At 40.6% G+C, this 22,874-nt stretch overlaps 1 protein-coding gene across 3 annotated transcripts in view; it reads left to right on the top strand.

The window, feature by feature from the left end:
- The window catches only part of CCSER1 (coiled-coil serine rich protein 1), a 1,539,837-nt gene that overhangs the window by 352,084 nt on the left and 1,164,879 nt on the right, over window positions 1–22,874 (top strand). For all 3 annotated transcript variants that reach the window (XM_030921405.1, XM_030921410.1, XM_030921416.1), the window contains exon 5: window positions 21,597–21,717. In XM_030921405.1, coding sequence (XP_030777265.1) covers window positions 21,597–21,717 — 121 coding nt within the window. The remainder of the gene's footprint in view (window positions 1–21,596; window positions 21,718–22,874) is intronic.

The raw sequence follows: 22,874 nt of genomic DNA on the forward strand, positions 1-22,874 counted from the left end.
GGAACCTCAGCATGTGATTTTTTTGTTTCCTTAGTAAGTCAAGAAGGTTCACCTTTTCACTTAAAGGGAGCATTTTACAGCTTCTCTTTGGTATATCTGAATTGCCAGCATCATTACTCTTGTGCTTTGGGGCCATTATTAAGTAAAATAAGGGTTATTGGAACAGAAGCACTGAGATACTACCATAGTCAATTAGGTAACTGAGATATTTATTAAGTGACGAATGGGCAGGTAGTATAGAGAGGGTGGATACACTGAACACAGGGATGACTCACATCCTGGGTGGGACAGAGCAGGACAGCATGAGATTTTATCACGCTGCTCAGAATAGGGTGCAATTTGAAATTGATGAATTGCTTATTTCTGGAATTTTACATTTAATATTTTTGGACTGAAGTTGAATGTGAGTAACTGAAAATGCAGAAATCAAAGCCATGGATAAGGGGGACTACTGCATAAGGTAGAACATGTGGGATTATTTTTGTTTGCTAAAGGATAAAATGTGTTTTCTATTTTTAATTGGCTTCATTTCTATTATAAGCATATAAAATATGATTTTTTCATACATTAATAAAGATTGAAGTCATTAAGCGAGAGCAATTCGTCCAAAAATTGCTTATTCAAAGCCGAATATACTAGGTGCTGTTTTAGCCCCTGCCTTCATGAGGTTTAAATTTCAGAAAATAGAGGAGGTTATTGGTACTTGATAATGAATGCACACATATACATATAGTTTATACAAACATACAATACAGTAATACAGACACATATAAATATAATCTTTGGGAAGATTAAACTTTATTATAATGACTTTTTAGAGTATGCATGCTGATAATATATTAAATATTATTTAGAGTGTCGAATTTGTGAATTAGTGTTTTGGGACAACTGTCTATTGGCTAGGCTTGAGGGGGGAGGAGGTAAAAAATATTATAAAGTTATTATTATTATTATTATTTGAGATGGAGTCTCGCTCTGTCACCCAGGCTGGAGTGCAGTGGCCGGATCTCAGCTCACTGCAAGCTCCGCCTCCCGGGTTTATGCCATTCTCCTGCCTCAGCCTCCCGAGTAGCTGGGACTACAGGCGCCCGCCACCTCGCCTGGCTAGTTTTTTGTATTTTTTTAGTAGAGACGGTGTTTCCCCATGTTCACCAGGATGGTCTCGATCTCCTGGCCTCGTGATCCGCCCGTCTCGGCCTCCCAAAGTGCTGGGATTACAGGCTTGAGCCACCGTGCCCGGCCACTATAAAGTTATTAACAGAGAAAATACATTGCTTCCTAGAATGTATGAAATTTCCTGCTTCATTTTATCTTTTGAGATTCAGAAGTGGTACGGAATTATACTGGCATACTGAGGTAAAATAACAGTTACTTTAAAAGCCAGAATCAATCCATAACACGATATAGTACTATGGCCAGAGAGCGCATTCTTCATGCTTTAATAATGTCTTACTGCCATTCTTTGTTCTTTTTCAATATGTCAAAGAAAGAAGATAAGTAAGGGGGAAGCTAGAATGCACCCACCCATTTGAAGCATTGACCCTGTGCCACCTTCATAACAATTTTACAAAGTTGTCATTTTTCTCACAGCTATTTTTAGTTTGTCCCATAACTATTTATAGTTGGTTTTTGCCAACTTGTCAAAAATGTCATATTTCAAATTTCTTTGGTGTCGTTAGCATCCACTATATAATAAGAGTGCATTTTGGCTTCTGTTTGTTAATAATTACACTTCCCATGGTAAATGATAATGCTGCTGTTACTGTGATGTCATATTCTGTAATGGCAGGTTAGTATTGTTAAGGACATTTTCTGATAATAATATATCTCATTTTATTTTATCTTGTCACACATTTTGCCATCAATAATTCAAGACAGAAATAGTCTATATATCAAAATTTGAATATTAAAAACTCATGTTTTATGTACATACAGTATTTCAACAATACCTTTATTAAAAGGGTGAAAAATTATGGGGAACTATAATTTCTCAACCAACCTTTAACTGAAAATAAGAACACATGTCCCTTGAAGTCTCATTTCTGAGGTTTAACAAACATAATTTACAGTGAACGCATGACATTTATTATATTGGAATCTAATATAACAGTTCCAAAATGGTATTTACAGACACTTGTTATTCGTCATGAAACTGATCACTGACTAATAATCATCACAGATAAACATCATCCTTTAATTGAAACAAAAACAGTTACAGACTAGTCATTCATGTAACTTTATATAGAAAAAGCATTAGAAAGACTTGGGGTCCTTGCCTTGAAGGAGTAAGCCTGGAGAAATCTTCATTCATAAATTCCACATACACATAACATGTGGACAAATCTTTGTGGCACTTATGTCCATAATTTTTTTTCTGTATCATTTAGGTACCAAATTTAATGAAAGTCTGCCTGGGGAATCAAAATCTATTTAAGTTGTTAATTATAAATGCTCTTTACAAGTGTATAGTTTGATACTGGGCCACAAGAGAGAAGGAGAGAAGGTCAGCAGCTCTTCTCTCCTTCTTTCTTTTCTCTTTTCTTCTTCTCATGCTCACAACGTGGTGAGAGGAGGGACGTGTTTCAACCCTGTTTGTGTTACAGCTCCTTCAGTCCCTCCATTAGGCAGGTCCTGAATTCTTGTCCTGCATCCAGGAAGAATGAGGTATGCAGACAACTGGAGGGTGAACAAGGCAAAGAGGTGCTTTACTGAACTATACAGTACAACTCTCAGGAGACCTGAAGTTGGTAGCTCATTTCTGCAGGCAGATTGTCCCGATGTCTGTTCACCTCTCAGCTGGGAGGGAAACCACAGTGGATAGCTCCTCTTCACAGGCAGGTCACCCTGACATCTGCTCAGCTCTCAGCTGGAAGGAGACCCAATGTGGATAGCTCCTGTCTGCAGGCAGGTCATCCCAATGTCTGCCTAGCTCCCAGCTGAGAGGATACCCACAGTGGGTATCATCTCCTCTGCAGGCAGGCCATCCCAACGTTTCTCTGAGTCTGGCTGAGTCTGGGGCTATTATGGACTTCACAGGAGAGGAAGTGAGTGCTGATGGGTTCATGGGTGGTCATGGGCAGGCCTGGAAGAAGCACAATAAATTCTCACTCCAGTTTGCAAAACTGGCAGCCCAGTTCCCAGGTTTCAAGCCACTCCCAGATTCAAGGTGAGGCTTCACTGGGGATCCACGCTTTTCTGCCCAGGAACCTGACTTCCTCCTGCTTCCATCAACCTGCCATTCATAACACCCATAGTGCCCAGGCTGTTTGTGCCGAGGAGTGCATGCAAGCTTGTGCTGAGCTACCCATAGCCCTTCCTTGGCCTCTGTCCCTCTGAGAATCCGAAGAAGGCTGAGGCAGCAGGAAGCTAGCGTATCAGCACCACCCTGAGTGTGTACACACCTGGCTGGGTCATAACAGTTCTCAGACTTGGCAACAACTTTGCTCCGAAATCAGAGCAGGCACGAGAGTGGGGAGAGGTCAGATAGTGGGAATGCCACTTCTAAGCCTCCAGGGGCAGAGAGGCTTCCCAGAGAGTGTAGGGATGCCAGGGTCCACAGTCACAGCTGGGTGGCTGCATCTTCACCAAGGAGGGTGGGGCTCTGCCCCTCCAACTTGGAAGGGGTGAGGTTTTTGTCTGTTCCTAGCTCCTGCTGGCTCCATGGAGTGTACAGTCCTGACTGTGCTTCCCTCATTGTAGCTGGCATCTTCACAGTGGCTGCTCCACACAGGCCACTGTTGCCATCAATCCCCCTTCTGAAGAGGTACATCTAACTGCTGTTAGGATAGGGGTGATGACTGCTCTTAACTGCTTCATGCTGACAGGGGACATTGTTTTGGGGAAAACAGCAGTCAGATCTCTCTCAGAGGCCTCTGAGGGTCCCTGGTAGAATGGAGCCGTTATCCAAGGCTCCAGTTGTATGACCACTTGGAGTGTGACGGTCTCAAGGTGAGAAGAAATAACTTTACAAGGAGGTTGAGAATGTGAAGGAAAGTACCTAGTGCTAGAGATAACACAAATAAGAAGTAAAATAGACTAATCATTCTGAAAATAATGTTGTGGCTAGAGCTGTTTCACCTTTGTGAAATAAATCTTGTATGGGGGCAGCTAAGCTTTAAAAGAGAAATTACTGTTTATGGCAGTAGGGAGTTCAGGAATAAAGGGGCCTTGACAAAGATGCCTTATGGTGAGGAACAGAACAAAAGCAAGAACAGTAAGCATAGGGTATCCATGGAGGGTTGGTTGTTAGTACTTATCTTTTCTGATTGTTAGTTTGAGATCCCTGATTTCTTCACTCTTGTACTTTGGGTGCTATCTTAGGTCAACAGAGGAAATTCCATCAGTTCCCTGGTCTTTTACTGAAGTATAATGAATCCAAGAATCTATTTCAGTGACCTTTACTGCCGTAGGAGTAGAAAGAAGTACAGAGTAAGCCCTCACCCCCATTCTGGGACTAGAGAGAGAGAAAGGGAAGCAAGTGCTTTTACCAGTACTAAATCCCCTGGGTTGAATAGAAGTGGTCCTATTCATGAGATTGGGCCTCTGATAGTTGTTGCATTTCCTGTTGGAAATGGCCAAAGAAGTTATATGTTTAATTAAATCAGAGCTTTTTTGGTCTCACAAGAAATCATTGGTGAGAAAAGGCTGTCCACACACCATTTTGAAGGGACTTAAATCTAGCTCAGAAAGGGTATTTCTAACACATAGTAGGGCTATGGAGAAAAGAGTAATCCAGGGAATATGAGTGTCTTGAGACAGTTTTCTGAGGTGCCTTTTAATAATCTCATTTGTCTTTTCTACCTTTCCTGAGGATTGTGGTCTCCAAGCACAATGAAGACAGTATTGTATGCGTGTTGCCTTTGATACCCCCTCGGTAACAGCTGCCTTGAACAAGGGGTCATTATTGCTCTGAAGGTACTTAGGAAGTCCAATGTAAGGAATTATTTCATTAATTAGTGTTTTTATCACCTCAGAGCCTTTTTCTGTTCATCATGGAAATGCTTCTACCCAGTTAGTGAAGGTATCTACCCATACTAGGAGGTACTGGATGCCCCTTGTCCTTGGCATATGGGTGAAATCCATCTGCCAGTCTTCCCTGAGGTAGACTGTCATCTTTTGGGTTCCAGGGGGAGAAGCCGTTGACTGAGTGGATTATTTTTGAGGCAAGTCTCACAAGCATTAACAACCTGTTTGATCATTTTTAGCAGAATTTTACCTGAGAACAACCTTTGAGCACTTGGCAGATTTTATCCTTACAGGTTTTATCCTTAGCCTAAAAGACTTGGTGGAGGATTTTTTTAAGAACTTTCTGTTGGCTGGAAGCTGGTAGATGAAGCTTACTGTCCTCTAATTGCAGCCATCCTGAGGACTGAAGTGTGTATCCCCAAGACACAGCCCATTCTATCTCTGCAGAGGTATACTGAGGTTTCATTTCTTTTATGGAGCACTCCCATATCAGAGGGCCTCAAGTGGATCAGATACATGGGGCCCTCTTGCTGCCGATTTGGCTGCTTGCTCTGCCAGCTTATTGCTTTTGGCTATTTTATCCATCCCCTTTTGGTGGCCTTTACAATGTATTACTACCACTTTCCATAGAAGGAACACCACAGATAATAGTCTGTTAGTTTCCTGATGGCATTTAATGGGAGATCCATTGGCTGTGAGGAAGTTCGTCTCTTTCCAGATAGTGGCATTGGCATGGAGGACTAGGAAAGCATACTTAGAATCAGTATAAATGTTAACTGCTTTCCTCTTGCTTAATTCAAGTGCCCTCATGAGGGCAATTAGCTCATCTAGTTGAGTATTTGTGCCTGAGGAGAGAGGCGTACTCTTGATAATGTCATTCAGGGTAACTATTGCATACCCTGCCTTATGGACCCCTTGCTCTACAAAGGAACTTCTGTCTGTATTTGAGGTCCTCTCCAGCTGTATAGGTTTGCACTACTATCTATTCATAGTCCTGTTCAAGCTCCCCAGCTTCCTCTGGGAGGAAGGTGGCTGAGTTTAGGGAGAGACAGGTTCTTAACTATACTACAGATCCCTCTAATAGCAGAGCTTGATATTTGAGTAGGTGGTTGTCTGCTAGCCAGAGACTCCCCTTGGAAGACAGCAGTCCTGCCACATTATATGGCATATAAACAGTTAAGTTATTCCCCACGGTTAACTTAATACCTCTGGTACTAGTAAAGCTACCACTGGAAATGCCGGCAATGGCAGGCTGGCCATTCTTTAGCTATCAAATCCAGCTCCTTCCTTAGGTACCCTGTGGGCTGCTAGGCTGGACCTCAGGCCTGGGTTACAACTTGCATGGCCATTCTCTTCCTTTCTGAGACATAAAGATTGAATATCTCCTCACTGGGAAGGCTAAGGGCTGGTACCTCAAGCAAGATTTGTTTTAATTGGTCAAAGCCCCTTTTAGCCTGTGGTTCCCAAGTTAGGGAGTGGATCTTAGCTGCCTGAGTCTCCTTATTAGGTGATATAAGGGACAAGCTATTTCACAGTACCAAGTATCCATACCTGCAGAATCCTGTAATGCCTAAGAATCCCCTCAGTTGCTTGAGGGTTTTGAGGAGGGGAAAGAAGGACATGGGCTTGATCCTTTCTTCACCTAGTGCCTGGGTCCCCTCTGACAAGACTAGACCTAGGTACTTCATTGAAGTCTGACAGAGCTGAGCCTTAAATTTTGAGACCTCATATCCTGTTATCCAGAAAATTAAGAAGAGCCTTACGGCCTCCCTGAGAGATTTCCTCAGAGTTGGGGCACAAAGGAGAATGTATACATGTTGTAAAACTTTAACCTGAGGATAAAGGAACTCAGAGAGATCTTTTGACACACCTTCTCAAACAGATGGGGCTGTCTCAGAATTCCTGAGGTAACACTGTCCAGGTTAACTGGGTGGCCTAGTTGGAGGAATTCTTGAATGCAAACAAATACTGGGAGTTGAAGTGTAACAGTATGCAGGAAAAAGGAATATTTTAGATCCAGGACTGTGAACCATTTAGTTCCCTCAGGTATTTGAGTTAGCAGGTTATAGGAATTGGGAAACACCAGATGAATTGGGACCACAGCCTCATTAATGAGGCAGAGGCCTTGAACCAGTCTCCAGTCCCTGTTGGGTTTTTGTATCCCCAATATCAGGGTATTACAAGCGTTGTTACAGGGTTTGAGAAGGCCCTGCATCTTCAAGTTATCAATGATGGTTTCTAGTCATTTCCTAACTTCTGGTTTCAGAGGATATTGTCTCTGGTTAGGGAAGGAGGTAAGATGCTTAAAGTGGATCCAGACCGGTGTGGCAGTTGTGGCTCAGCCAATTTTCCCTGGAGTTGCCCAGACTTCTGTGTTAATACTGGTATCTATGAGGGGGAGAAAAAGAGTCTGTCCTGAAGCCATGAGGATAGTGGTTCCCATACAAGCCAAAATAATCCCTGACCAAGAGAGGAGTTGGACTTTCTGGCATGATTAGAAAGCGTGAGTAAACAAGAGGTCCTCCCAACTACAACTAAGGGGTTGGGAAAAATATTGGGTTAAAGGCTTTCCTGAGACACCCCTTATGGTCATGCTAAGAGAGTAGGGAGTGCCTGGATTGGAGCAGAGAACTTAAAGGCCTGCTTCAGTGTCCAGGAGGAGGTCCCCTTTCCTCCCTTCAACTTCCAGACTCACCCTGGGCTCCTGGAATGTAATGGTGGTCTGGACCACCAGAGCCAGGGAGAAGAGCCCTGGGATGTGTGAGTCCTGCTGGACCATTTGAGAGACTAGCTCTGGACCTGGTGACCTTTGTCTCTGGGGATAGTCTTCCCTCCAGTGATCTCCATTACCTATTGGACAGGGTTGAGGTGGCTTTCTCATGTTGCCTGGGCAGTCTTTCCTGAAGTGCCTTGGCTTGCCACATTTGTAGCAGTTAACAGGTACATCTAGGGGACTCTGGGGTTTGTGAACCTGCAAGGAGTCAATTAGAGCCTCTGCTTTTTCTTGTGTTTCATTTTTTTGGGGGATTTCCTCCTGATCCCTATTATAAAAGACCATGGTGGCCAATTTCAGTAGGTTCTCTAAAGTACTCTCTGGTCCTACAGCCTACTTTTGCAGCTTCACCCTGATGTCTGGGGCTGCCTGAGTAATAAACTTATCCTTCAGGATCAGTTATCCCTCAACTGAATCAAGAGAGAGAGAGGTGTGCTTTACCAAGACCCCTTTTAGCATTTCCAGGAAGGCAGTGGGGTTCTCATTGAATCCCTTTTCTATCATGTATAGCTTGGAGTAATTAAGAAGCTTAGTCCTAGTCCTTCATAAGCCCTCCCGTATGCACACCTGAGAGTGATTCCTTTTCCATTCTCCCATTTCATCATTGGTGTTCCATTTATGATCCTCCAATGGTACCACTATTCTTCTAATTGGATAAGACTTCTTCCTTTCCCTGGCACTATATGACATACAATGCTCATCCCCCAAATTACCTGCTGCTTTCAGGGTGGCCTGCTTTTTGACAGTAGTCAGGATCTGATTCAAAAGTAACATAATGTTCTTCCAGAAGAGTTAACATACTTTGGTTAAGTTCTGGAAAGCCTCTATATGCAAATGTCAGGGTCATTTGAAAACTTGCCAAGATTTCCTTAATCTGCCTTAAGTTCTGTAGAGAAAAGCAAATTTGAACCTTAATGAGACTATATTTGCCAACCTGTTGTAGGCGCAAAGTGCCTAAAACTAAGATTTCTAGGATGGGGCAAACTTAGAGAGAACCTGGATAAGGCAAGTGGAAGGAGATGATTCCTCCAATGGAGGTACTTCTGGGGTTTCCTTCTCTATTTCCCTGGGATTACCCCTTGCAGCCTTTTCTGAAATGGCCACCAGGAGGGCAGAATCAATCCTACTATGTTGGCAAAGGTCCGGACTTCCCTGCAAGTTAAAGAAAGTGTGCACATGTGGGGCCTTGAACCATTTGCCCTCATGTTTATAGAAAAGTTCCAGCTGCAGAATGGTATTAAAATTAATGCTTCATTTCTGAGGCCATGCTTCTTCCTGCAGGATATAATTCAGCCACACCTTTGTGCACATGAATATAAGGCAGATTTTCTCCAGAGTCTGAGGGTCAAGGAGTCCCAGAGATTCAGGATACACTCTAGAGGTATATAGGTTAAAGATGGTTGTTTACCCTTCTGGAAGAGAGAACAGAGGAGGAAAAGGTCATTTTTCTTCTCTCCAGAGTCTGAGGGTCAAAGGGGTCTCAGTGATTCAGGATGCAGTCAAGAGGAGTGCAGGTTGAAGATGGTTGGTTACCCATGGGGAAAGAGGGGTGAAAAGCATCCCTTTGTTCCTTTCTCTTCACAGTGAATACCCAGGGTAGGTGAGGGGAAGAAAAAAGGGCATCTTTTTCTTTACTCTGACCTTATATCCCTGAGTCCCAGTGATCTTTGTAGGTGTTGACCGTGTGTGCAAGTGTGACTTCACCCATGAAGTGGGGAGGCATACCCGACAGGAATAGTCACACTCACCTATATGGTGCCTAATCCTCCTGCTTCTGGTAACCTTTGAGTTCCCTAGACCTTATCTATTCCATGGGTGGGAGCATGATCTCCATCCACGATGCAGGAGGGCCTAATAGGCAGGAATTAGTGAAGCTCACCTGCGCTGTGCCCTGTAAACTTCACTGTCATGTGCCTTTGGATCTCTCACATCTAGTTTTCCTTTCTAGGGCCTCAAAACTAAACTTGGGACAACAACAACAAAAAAATGCCTCAGGATAGTGTACAGACCCATTAAATTAGTGGCCCTCACCAAATTGCAGCCAGTAACTGGTGGGGCAGCCCATCTCTTGCTTCCTTCCTATAAGCAGGTGAAGCTGTGGGACCAGGTCCTCTGCAAACAAGGGAAAAAAAGGGAGTCTTGGGAATTGGGGACCTGGCCTAACAAGATGCCTCCCAAAAGGATGATTTAACTTCAGGGGAGGGGAAGGTGCCTGGGGAAAAATCTTTTGCCCTGTGCAAATGGATTCCTTCAACAGGGGAAATAAAACTCTCAATTGTTACATCTTTCTTGCTTCTAAGAATAGATAGACATCACATTGTTCTGATTTAGATAGACATCACATTGTTCTGATTTACACTTCTGATGACCAAGCCAAGTGCTTATTCTACCCAGTATTATTATCTCTGTACTTTGAAACAACACCCTTATCATTGTATATAAAGAAGAGGTAGGAGCCACGACAGCCATGAAAGAAAGGAAGAATGAAAGGAAAGACTGGAGGTCCTAGTGCTGACACTCTAATAGGCAGTTGGGGACTAGAGTTAGTTCAGAGGCCTTTGGATAACACTGAGATGTAGCCTAACCAGATATCCTCAGTTGCCCCAGGACCTCCTTCTGATCCCACATGATGGCTAGACCTCTGTGAAGGGAAACTGGATTGGAACAAAGCCAACATTTCCAACACCCCAGGGTGATGGGGGATTGGCAGTGTCCTCCCCAGAAAGCCTGTCCTCATGTCTTAAGGCCAGCAGCTATGCTAGTCACTTTTAACTGGCTAACAAAGGCATGGCATTTTTCTTTCAGTTTGGTTATTGTGGAGTTGAGGGATTCCCAAAAAAAGGACAGAAAGCAGCAAGGTTGCTTTTACTAACCCTTCTGCAGATCCTGGATGAGCCCCCCAAAATGTCATAGGATCCTCAGAGTGTTGCTTTTCCAGCTATAAATCTCTGTGGCTGGTGGTGTCTTTGCCTGAGTTTTGCTCAGGATCACTGGAGTTGATTTGCTCACTTGGCCTGGCAGTCTTCACTTGTCTTGTACTACTGGCTCAGATCCGATGCCTGCCAATGGTGAGCCAGGCATGAAATGGTGAGGAGTGTGTAAGAAAGTGATGGCAGGGTCTGGCCACTGTGTACAATAAGGCACACTGGCTGGGGCTGGCGGGCAGCTCCAGGTGTTGGCATAGGCGCTGGTTCCCTGTGAGGCTATGGCTTGACCAGGTGTCCCACAAGTGACTTCCACTGCAGGCACCACTGCAGGCATCACCCAGCAGCTTGGAGATCCCAGGAACTGCAGAGCCCCAAATAGGGTGTAAGAGCCCTGGCTCAGGGAACTCCTAGAGCTGAACTCCCCAAAGGGCCACAGCTCTTCTCTCGTTCTCTTTTCTCTCTTCTTTCTTCTTCTCTTCTCGTGCTTGCAACATGGTGACTGGGGGGCATGTTTCAGCCCTGTTTGTGCCATTCAGCAGGCCCCAAGTACTTGTCTTGTTTCCAGGAAGAATGAGGTACACGGACAACTGGAAGGTAAGCAAGGCAAAGAGGTGTTTTATTGGGCTACACTACAGCTCTCAAGAGACCTGAAGTGGGTAGCTTCTTTCTACAGGCAGGTCATCCAGAGGTCTGTTCAGCTCTCAGCTGAGAGAAGTCCCACAGTGGGTAGCTCCAGCCCACAGGCAGGTTTTCCCAATGTCTCTGCAAGTCTGGCTGAGTCCAGGGTTTTATGGGCTTCAAAGAGGAGGAAGTGTGTGCTGATTGGTCCACGGCTGGACCTGGAAAAAGCACCATAATTTTCACTCTGCTCCACGCAATTGGCAGCCTGGCACCCAGGCTTCAGGCCATCCCCAGCATAAAGGTGAGGCTTCACCAGGGACCCACCTCTTTCCACCCAGGAGCCTGTGTGCTTTCTGCTGTCATCAACCTGCCATCCACAGCCTGCAGACCTGTGCCAACCTTCCCGTAGGCCTCTCCTTTGCCTCCCTTCCATGCTTATCAGCACCCAAAGTCCAGAGGGGCTCGAGGCAGCAGGGTTCTGGCGTGTTGGTGCCACACTGAGCATGTGTACACCCAGCAGGGTCATGGCAGTGCCCAGGCTTTGTCACAACTTTGCTCCAAAATTGGAGCAGGCACCAGATTCAAGGAAATTTCAGACAGTGGGAGCCTGCTGAGGTCAGGGGAATTCCTGGGCTCCCAAGAGTTCCTCCTCTTACCTACTCCATGGAGTGCACAGCCCCAGCTACACCTCCCACACTGCAACCAGCATCTTCACAGCTACCACACCACATGGACCACTGCTGCCATCAGAATGTGTATTGGTGCTGCCATCTTGAGAAAATAGAGTCTTGTCACAATAAGTTTTTTTTTTTTTTTTTTTTTTTTTTTTTTTTGCGATGGAATCTTGCTCTGTTGCCCAGGCTGGAGTGCAGTGGCACCATCTCAGCTTACTACAACCTCCACTTTCCAGGTTCAAGTGATTCTCCTGCCTCAGCTCCTGAGCAACTGGGACTATAGACATGTGCCATGTCTATATGCCATGCCTGGCTAATTTTTTTTTTGTTTTGAATAGAGGCAGAGTTTCACCCTTTTGGCCAGGCTGGTCTCGAACTCCTGACCTCGGGTGATCCACCCACCTTGGCTCCCCATATTGCTGGGATTACAGGTGTGAGCCACCATGCCCGGCCTTGCCACAGTAAGTTTTAATGGTCCTGCCAATATTAAAATGAAATCTTTAATGAACAAGTCATAAACCTTCTCATGTGAACTACTTAGAAGGAGCAGACTACAGATGTTGATGCCATTCTAATATTATGTGTGGAATTTGTGTCAGTGATGAAGGACTTCACAGACTTCCAGTGGTGCTACAGTTCTTACACATCACTTTTTATGGAAGCTTGAAAAACACTTAACCTAGGTAACGTCTTCTGCTCTAAAGGGTGGCTATGCAATGGAGAAAATGCTGATAAAGTTTTTAATATCTAGTTTATCAGCAATAATAATTTATTATTCTGTTCTTTCTGATGCTGTCTATTGTATGCATGTTTTAAACATATGTATGTGTTTAAAGTATGTATTATATATGTAATATATGCATACGTGTGTGCATGTGTGTACATATATAGATATGGATAGTGTATGTATGTGTGTGTACATATATATAGATATAAACACATGCAAATTCATACAACTCTACACAATCTAGTTTTAAATACCCTAAAAGCTTAGGTCACATTGGGAAGGAGGGAACCATAATGACAAGGTAACATTTTCCAGCATTAGAATTATTGAAGGATGAACTGGACATCTGTCAGAGATATTTGGAATGGGAGAGGATAGGAGTAGTAAAAATGTAGATTCAGCCATTAGGCGGGAGTTTCGACTAGAACTCTGAGATCTTTTTATTTAATTATTAATATTAGTAAAAGTAATTCTCTAGTCCTCCCCCTAAAATGCTCTTTAAATTAGTTTGCTAGGACTGGCATAACAAAAGGTATTATTGTCTTGGTGACGTTAACAACAAACATTTATTATCTCACAGTTCTGGAGTCTAGAAGTTCAAATTCAGTGTGTCCGCAGAGTTGATTTCTCCTGAGGCCTCTCTTTTTGGTTTCTAGATTGCTTTTTTCTGTGTCTTCAGATGTTTTTTCCACTGTGTCTGTCTGTGTCATAATCTCTTCTTCTTAAAAGGGCACCAGTCATACTGGATTAGTGCCCACCCTAATGACAACATTTTAACTTAATTTTCTGTTTATTAAAATAAATGACACTTTATTCATAATATTTTTAACTTTACAATTAGTAGGGACTTTATAAATGCTTGTTTCATGTTCGACATTCAAGAACATCATTGGCGATGTCAGCTTATGTTTGAAATGAAGGACACTGTTTTGCCAGCCCCAAATATACTAAAGTGTTTTGAGTTTTAATAAGATCGGTAACCTTATAAATGGAATTCATAATTTTGCTAGTTTTTTCTATCACTTGTGAGGTTTCACTTTTATTCTAGAAAAAAATTTATCAACAAAATATTTGTGAAAAGAGCTACTCAAAAGCTAAGGCAAGAAAAAAATTGAGATTAAATGGCTTGAAAATATGCAATTTCAATTATAATAGACCTGATATATTCCAACCATCTGTCATAAAATGAAAGGGTACTGTTGGCACACAGCAACAAAATTACCGGAATTTGGATGATGTGAGGTAAGCCTGACCAAATTTAATATTTTCATTTACACTTTGTAGTTTTGTCTGAGTTTCCAGGGTATACTTATTTTCATCTGTTTTTCTGTGTTATTTTTAAAGAAGTTTTTACTTTAGGATATTGACAATTTATATGCAATTCCTTCACATCTTAACAAATGTCTCAAGATGATATTAGCCTTAAATAATATGGTTGTACAGAATATTTTTAAATTTAAATTGTAAACTAAATTGTCTCCTAATAATTTGAAGGTCTTTGCTTTCTTCTTTTGATGGCTGTTCTCTCATACCCATCTGTACTGTCACTGTGTTTTCTGATTTTGTAATGTACGGAGAATTGTATTTCATCTTAATAAAGCAAATAAGTAGATATAGACTGTGACTATATATTTGAAACAGAAGTGTTAACATTTCTGAATACTCTGCACTCGACTTTTTCCCCTCTTGTCCACTACACTGCTACTTCAAATAATAAGGAGCCCTCATCATTTCTCATTTTGTTTATTTCAATAGTGCTGTCAGTGGTTTCACTCAATCTTGTTCCTGCACTTAGGTGTTGCCCAGGCTATTTTTTAAAATATATAAAGCTGATCATGTTGCTCTTTGTTTAATGATTGATATCAATTCCCATTAACTTTAGGATCAAATACTAATGTTTTTAAGTTGCTTAGAAGGTGTTTAAGGTATTGTCAGTGATCTATGTCTCCAGCTCAGTCTTCTTCAACTTCTTGTGTCTTATCTAGGCCCCAACCACATTGAATTATTTCTATTTATCAATATATATAACATTTTCCCATATCTCATTGCCTTTTAGTACACTTTTTCCTATGCTTGGCTAGCACCTTTTCGTTTCCCCCATGCCTCACTTGGTTTTTCTTCAGTCTCTCATTCATTTACCAAATATTATTGAGTGCCTTTTTAGTGCCTGGCACTCTACTAAGTAACAGGAGTGAACAAGACTGCAGCAGTTCTACTGTTTTCATCCTGCCAGTTACTTTACTTGGCTGGCTTCTATGATTACACTTTCTAAATGCTATCATCTCCTACTACACTTTAAGTTACTGCAAGACAAATGTTTTGTGTTTTATCTTCACAAGTTCAGCACCTACTAGTGTCTGGATATGGAATAGTTCAATTAATGCTACTAAGGAATGAATATATATGCCTGCTTTTGCTCGGTGTGTGCTATTTACAGTCATGATCAATGACTTTTAACTGCTTCTTTTCAATTCTTTCAATTCTGGATTAATACTATTTCATCAAAAAACTTTGTATAGGCACTAAAAGGAAATATTTACTGGTTCACTAAAACTGATATTTAATACCAAAATGTCATTGTTAACTTACGTATTTATCAACCAGAGAAACAAGTCAGTAAAAGATATAAAGAAGTTTATTTTGTCTATTTGTTTTTATAACAAGTAATCAACGTATGTGATTTTGGGGACTGGTTAGGTAAGTCCAAAATATGTAGAGCTGACTATCAGGTAGAGCAGGAGGGAACTTTTGACAAGGGTAGGATTTCTATCTTCAGGAAGCCTCAACTCTGCTTTAAGCTTTTTTTAACTGATTAACTCAGACCCATCCAGATTACCTAAGATAATATCACTTAAAGCTAACAGACTATGGACTTTACATGTAGAGAAGATACTTTCACAGCAACACTTGGGTTAGTGTTTGAATAATTGGGGCTTGTAGCCTAGCCAAGTTGACATAAAAAACAAACAAACAACAACAAAAAATCAGCCAGGTGTGGTGGCATATACCTGTAGTCCCAGCTACTCAGGAGGCTGAGGCAGGAGGATCGCTTGAGCCCGGGACTTTGAGGGGTAGTGCATCATGATTGCACCTATGAATAGCCACTAGACTCCAGCTTGGGCAAATAATAAGACACCGTCTCGTAAAGTAAAACAGTTATAAATAATTATTGCTAACATTTTAAAAGAATATAATTTTCCTGACATTATACTAAGCACTTTACATGCATTAATTCATTTAATCATCACCACAACCCAAGTGAAAGATTATTCATAGTTTACTAATGGGAGAACGAATGCAAAACACTCATTCTCCATTGAGAATGTGAAATCCTCCATTCTATTGGAACATAGAAAAAACATTGTTGTAAGTCATTTTGAAGGACAGAACTTAGAACCCAAAGTATTTTTATGATGAGTCAAAATTGTGGTATGTTCTGATATGAATTAATTTTTCAGAAGTTTTTACTTTAGGATATTGATAATTTCTATGCAATTCTTTCACATCTTAAAAAAATCTCAAGATGATACTAGCCTTAAATAATATGGCTGTTCAAAATACAATGTTAAGTAATATGGTTGTACTAACAAACTGCTTGATGGTTTCACAGTTTTTCTTACAATAAAGAATTCAGATGTAGGAATATTATTGAATATAAACAATTGAAAAAGATAAACTATTACATTTACACTAGTACTTCAGAGCACTTGATATGTTTAAATGAGAATCAGCATGAAGTATGTTCAATAGCATGAGGACTAGTGACAGATAGATCAAATTTGGGGTTTTCTATACTCAAACTGTGTGAACTTGAAAAGTGCAATGGCAGTAATAATAATACTTATGCCATAGAACTTTTCTGAAGGGTAAAAACAATACAGTAAGAGTCAATGCACAGTTAGTGCAGAATTGTGTCTATCATGTCATTTAAATGTTTGTTAAATAATTTATTCTTTTGCTAGGTTAAGCTTTCTCAGTGGGTTGTTCCATGGTAGATACATGGATCCTGGATATTTGGAACAGAAAATGGAAAAGTGAACACTCTACCAAGTCAAAAGCAAATTCTCTTTTTTAAGGCTGCAATTTGCCGATTGATAGTAAACTATTTTGGTGAACTGGAGTGGTGATCTCAAATGTAATAAATATATATAAATAAAATATAATACAAGAATATCAAAGACACATTACTTATAACCGCTCTAGGCACTTTCAGTCATTTAAATGTTTTAATTTTGCATGAAAGGCAAAAATGCCTCTTCTGGTGAATCTTTGGTAGTTTTGTGAAATTTATTAACATATAAAATATATTGCTTTTTTATGCTTTAGCAATGATTTTATAAACTAAAAAATAAAACAATGATTGAAATTCAGTAATTAAATAAAATTATTTTGATGTAGCCAAACTGGAGAAAAGTAGTAGTTTAAAATTTTAGTGTTTGGATTTTGTATCTCAGTTTGTTATGAATCTGAAAGAAACATTTTAGGGAATACAGCAATAATAGAAAGTCATTTCCTATAATAGCATAGTTTTTGTGGTGTAATAAAAGGTTACGTGACAAGGTCAGACTACTTCATTTCAAAGCTAAAAATGATTTCTACTCTGCCCTGAGGTTTGCAGATCTCTGAATGAGTGGTCCCTGGAAGCCTTGTTCATTTTGGTGTTTATATATTTAATGACTATCTAGAAATAAATAAGACTAGTGCTTAGAACCAAGTTTTAGGATGAGCAGTTTTTGTGACTATCACGTATTTTTTCTTCTTTTGAAACCTATAATTAAACATTGGTTTCTCAGGCCTGAATCATCCTTTTCTTATTAACTGACAACTGACTTCTACTAGGTGCAGTTCCAGTAGTTGTTAAGTGACCCTGATCTTGGCCAAAAGGCCTCATCTGTCTAGAAATAAATGGGCACTTTCATTTTACAGTTAGCCTTGCTCTGATGCTCTCTAGTGACAGAAGCCTAAGACGGAATATTCTGCACTTCATGCAATACATTAACAACAAAAATTCTTTTCACAGAAGAGCAAATTTAGCATATAGCTTTTTATGTTGTTGCCTCAAACTGTTATTTATATCTATGGTTGGAAATAATCGTGAAAAATGTATCATTGATTTTTCAACCCATGGATGCTGCAAATCTGTTTGAATATGGAATGGCTTGACACTGTCTCATGTTTTTTACATTGCATTATGTTATAATTGTCTGCTGTTCCATAACATAATTTACCTTTATAAAATGTATGAGTGAATGAAATTTTTTTTTTTTTTTTTTTTTTTTTTTTTTGAGACGGAGTCTCGCTCTGTGGCCCGGGCTGGAGTGCAGTGGCCTGATCTCAGCTCACTGCAAGCTCCGCCTCCCGGGTTTACGCCATTCTCCTGCCTCAGCCTCCCGCGTAGCTGGGACTACAGGCACCCGCCACCTCGCCCGGCTAGTTTTTTGTATTTTTTAGTAGAGACGGAGTTTCACCGTGTTAGCCAGGATGGTCTCGATCTCCTGACCTTGTCATCCGCCCGCCTCGGCCTCCCAAAGTGCTGGGATTACAGGCTTGAGCCACCGTGCCTGGCCGAAATTTTTTATACATTATTAAAATTAACTTTATAAGTAAAATTAAATAATGGAGTAATTAAAACTTGACTGTTCCTGTTTGTCACACTCCATTTTTTTTTTTTATTTGATTCAAATATCACTTCTAGCAGTATCCATTTTGTTTTTGAGATGGAGTCTCACCCTGTGGCCAGGCTAGAGGGCAGTGGCGCGATCTTGGCTCGCTGCAACCTCCGACTCCCTGGATCAAGTAATTCTCCTGCCTCAGCCTCCTGAGTAGCTGGGATTACAGGCACATGCCACCAGGTCCAGCTAGTTTTTGTATTTTTATTAGAGACAGGCTTTCACCATGTTGGCCAGAATGGTCTTAATCTCTTAACCTCGTGATCTGCCCACCTCTGCCTCCCAAAGTGCTGGGATTACAGGTGTGAACCACCGTGCCCAGCCAGCACTTTCCGTGTTTTTTTTTTTTTCTTTTTATTTTTTTGAGACGGAGTCTCACTCTGTCGCCCAGACTGCAGTGCAGTGGCCTGATCTCGGCTCACTGCAACCTCAGCCTCTTAGGTTTAAGCAATTCTCCTGCCTCAGCCTCCCAAATAATTGGGACTACACATGCATGCCACCATGCCTGGCTAATTTTTTGTATTTTAAGTAGAGACGGGGTTTCACTATCAGTTTTTATTTTCTCTACTTTCATTTTCATTGGCAAATTTTTTCCTTACATTGTCTATTTTTTATAAAATGTCACATAAATTTGTCACGAGGAGACAAGGAAGCAGTGCAACTACACATTATGATTTATGTGCTTGAACTGAGTAAGTAATGCCTAGTTATCAATAATTGACAGAATTTGAAAGAAGTGATGTGTGTGTCACTGATCATGATGTACCTCTTTTATTTACATAGTGATTTGTGTACTGAAGTGCTACTAAAGAAGTTTGTACTTTATACAATTACTCACAGTTGGTATACCATGTGAACTGCAATTTGAACCCTGTTTTTGGGGGGTGACTGGTGTTATTTAACTAAACCATGTAACTGAAATTTTTGCATATTAGAGCCATGTAAAAAGAGGACTGAATATACACTATATATATTCAATTTCATTCATTATCAGAAATACATAAATTGAAGTTACAATGCCATACCACTATACACTTAAAAGAACGGCTTTGGTAGGCAGAATTCTAAGATGACACGTGACTCCAGCCCTTAATTTTTCTTCACTGGGAAGATGATAGGGCATCACTGCTGTGATTGTTAGTTGGCAAAAGGGATTTTGCAGATGTAATTAAGGCTACTAATAAGTTGACTTTGAGTTAATCAAAAAGGAGATAATCTGGGTAGGCCTAACCTAATCACATGAGCCCTTTAAAAGCAGAAAGAATTTTTTTTCCCTAGTTGGTAGCAGAAGAAGAAATCAGAGATATTTAAAGCACAAGAGGGCTTCAATGTGAAGGATGTTCCCCACTACTGAGATGGATGGGCCATAGGCCATGAACCTGTGAGTAGCCCTAGAAGCTCAGAGTGGTCCCTAGACACAACAGCTAGCAAGGTAAAAGGAGACTCGAATCCTGCTACTGGAAGGAAGTCAACTCTGTTAACTTGAGTAAGTCTGGAAGTGGATTCTTCACACAGAGACATTAGATAAGAGCCCAGACTCATTGATACCTTGATTTTGGCCTTGTAAGACCCTAATCAGGGAACACAGTTGAACCCATCTGGACTTCTGATCTCTATTAATGGATGTTGTTTTAAGCTGCTAAGTTTGTATTAATTTTTTATGCTGCAATAGAAAATTAATACAATATTAAAACTTTAATAAGAAAAAAGTGACAAAACCAAGTGTTGGTGTGGATGTGGAACAACTGGAACTCTTTCTCTATTGTTGGCAATGCAAATTAGTACAGACAGTTCTGAGTTGTATTTGGCAGTAGCTACTAAAGCAGAACATAAAACATGACTATATCCTAGAAATGATTACAGCTTCTTGATATTTTTTTCAATATAAATGTGTTTGTGCACTGTTTAAAAAAGTACTAGAATGTTCATAGACAATTGAAATAGCCCCAAACTGAAAGTAGCTTGTGTTCATTATTAATGAAATGTATAAAGAAATCGTGGTATATTCACCAGTGGAAAGCCACACAGCTATGAGAATGAACCAGCTACTACTAGACATAGATGAATCTTATAAGCACACATTGAATGAAATAAAAAACGCAAAAAAGAATATGCTTGGGCCAGGTGCGGTGGCTCACGCCTGTAATCCCAGCACTTTGGGAGGTGGAGTTGGGCGGATCATGAGATCAGGAGATTGAGACCATCCTGGCCAACATGGTGAAACTTTGTCTCTACTAAAAAATACAAAAATTAGCTGGGCGTCGTAGGACGCGCCTGTAGTCCTAGCTACTCGGGAGGCTGAGGCAGGAGAATCACTTGAACCTGGGAGGCAGAGGTTGCATTAAGCTGAGATCACGCCACTGCACTCCAGCCTGGGTGACAGAGCGAGACTCCTTCTCAAAAAAAAAAAGGGCCTGGTGCGGTGGCTCATGCCTGTAATCCCAGCACTCTCGGAGGCTGAGGCAGGCGGATCACGAGGTCAGAAGTTCAAGACCAGCCTGGCCAACCTGGTGAAACCCCGTCTCTACTAAAAATACAAAAATTAGCCAGCATGATGGCCGGTGCCTGTAATCCCAGCTACTCGGGAGACTGATGCAGGAGAATCCCTTGAACTTGGGAGGCGGAGGTTGCAGTGAGCCAAGATCGTGCCACTGCACTCCACCCTGGGCGACAGAGCGAGACTCCATCTCAAAAAACAAAACAAAAAAAACAATAAAAAAATATGCTCCCAAAAGAATATGATCCCGTTTGTATAAAGGTCAGAAATAGGCAAAACTTCTTTATGGTTCTATAAATGATGATAGTGGTTAAGTTCAGAGGCTACAGTAGTGTTTGGGAAGGGGTACCACAGGAGGATTTAGGGTGCTGGTGATGCACTGTTTATTGATCTTGATGCTGACTTAGCAGGTGTGGTCATGTTGCAAAGATTCATTTAACTGTATATGTATAACTTGTGCACTTTTCATTCTTGGATGAAAAGCTTTTTTAGAAAAGGAATATAAACTGTTGGCAATACCTTTTCCATCCTGGGCTTTAAAAAAGAAAAATTGCCCAAGGTCATATAGCCAGTGAGTGAAAAGACTTAGAGCAGAAAATATTTAAGGATAATTTAATAATCAATGTTTTAGTAGAATTAGATCTTTTGTTAGACTAAATATAGAAAGGGGAAAAAGGAGAAGTGAGACTAGTTCATAAATAATTTTGACATTTACAATTCCTTGGTTTTTTTTGAACAAACAGTTTGCCGGGAGGACTCATATCACTCTGTCGTCTCATGTGCTGCAGTAGTTCTTACTCCTATGGAACCAACAATAGAAATGAAGAAAAGAGAAGAACCAAAATTTCCTGAGCCTTCCAAACAGTGAGTTGTTCATTTAATTTTTCAAGGCCTTGTAAAATCAATTAGATAACTGATAAGAAAATGTGATTTATAATAAATGTGTTAATATTAGTGTAAAGAAAGAAGAAATAAATTTTGTGTGTTAAAAAATAATCTATTCTATATTGTCTCAATGAATAACTTCTGTCTTCAATTGTGATCTTAATGATGGTACTATCAAATGGAAATTGTTTATATCCTACGTACCTCACACTATTATTTCGAGAATTAAAAGATAGGTGTGAACATATGACAACACAGTATAAATGCCAAGATAGTGATTAACGCAAGACTCTTGTTTGTCAATGACAGAAGCCAAATGTTAACTGGTTTCAGAAAAAAGAATCAAGAGTGCTGGTGGTTATCGGCTCATGTAATTTATAAAGTACAAAGATAGCAATTTCTTCAAGTACAGTTTTGGTTCTCAAATGATATCATCAAGGGTCATTCTCTCTATCTACATCTTTTTGCTTGACTCTTTTGTCTGGGGTTTTCATTTTCTGGGAGGATCCTCTAGTGGTGATATTGCTGCCTTCAGCAGCAACTGGGATTGATTTTCATTGTCTCCACAAATCCAGTGAAAGGAGGTAATTTCTCATTCCTTTTAATCAAAGCAAAAATAACCCAGATTTGAGTGTCATTGGATTGGCTTTGACTAGCTTGGCTTGTTTGACATGGCACTTCTGAAACAATCGCTATATCCGAAAGTATTTGGTGGTGATTGGCTAGATAATTTGTTGTTGCATGACAAGCCCTGGAACATAGAATGAAATTTGGAGGGGAAAGGTGATTCCACAATTGACATATTGGTGATATTGATAAAAGAAGGCAGAGATAGATGAGTTGTCAAGATAATGGATATTCAATATAGGTAATATTATCACTGTTAATTTTAAAAGTCAGAATTCTTTATTATATTTAAATCGTAAACATTTAAATACTAAAATATAATGTATGTATCTTTATTTCTTATTTTAAATGATTTTTTACCTACTTAATTTTATTTTATGTTATTTGTTCTGGCTGTGCTATTGAGAGGCAGTATAACTCAGTGGTTAGGAATCCAGGCCTTAGGCAGATTCTTCCCCCAGCTCCCCCAATTTTCTTAACCCCTGGGCACTGTGGCTTGCACCTATAGT

Source organism: Rhinopithecus roxellana, chromosome 2, assembly GCF_007565055.1.
Source record: "Rhinopithecus roxellana isolate Shanxi Qingling chromosome 2, ASM756505v1, whole genome shotgun sequence".
NCBI classification, from domain to species: Eukaryota; Metazoa; Chordata; class Mammalia; order Primates; family Cercopithecidae; genus Rhinopithecus; species Rhinopithecus roxellana.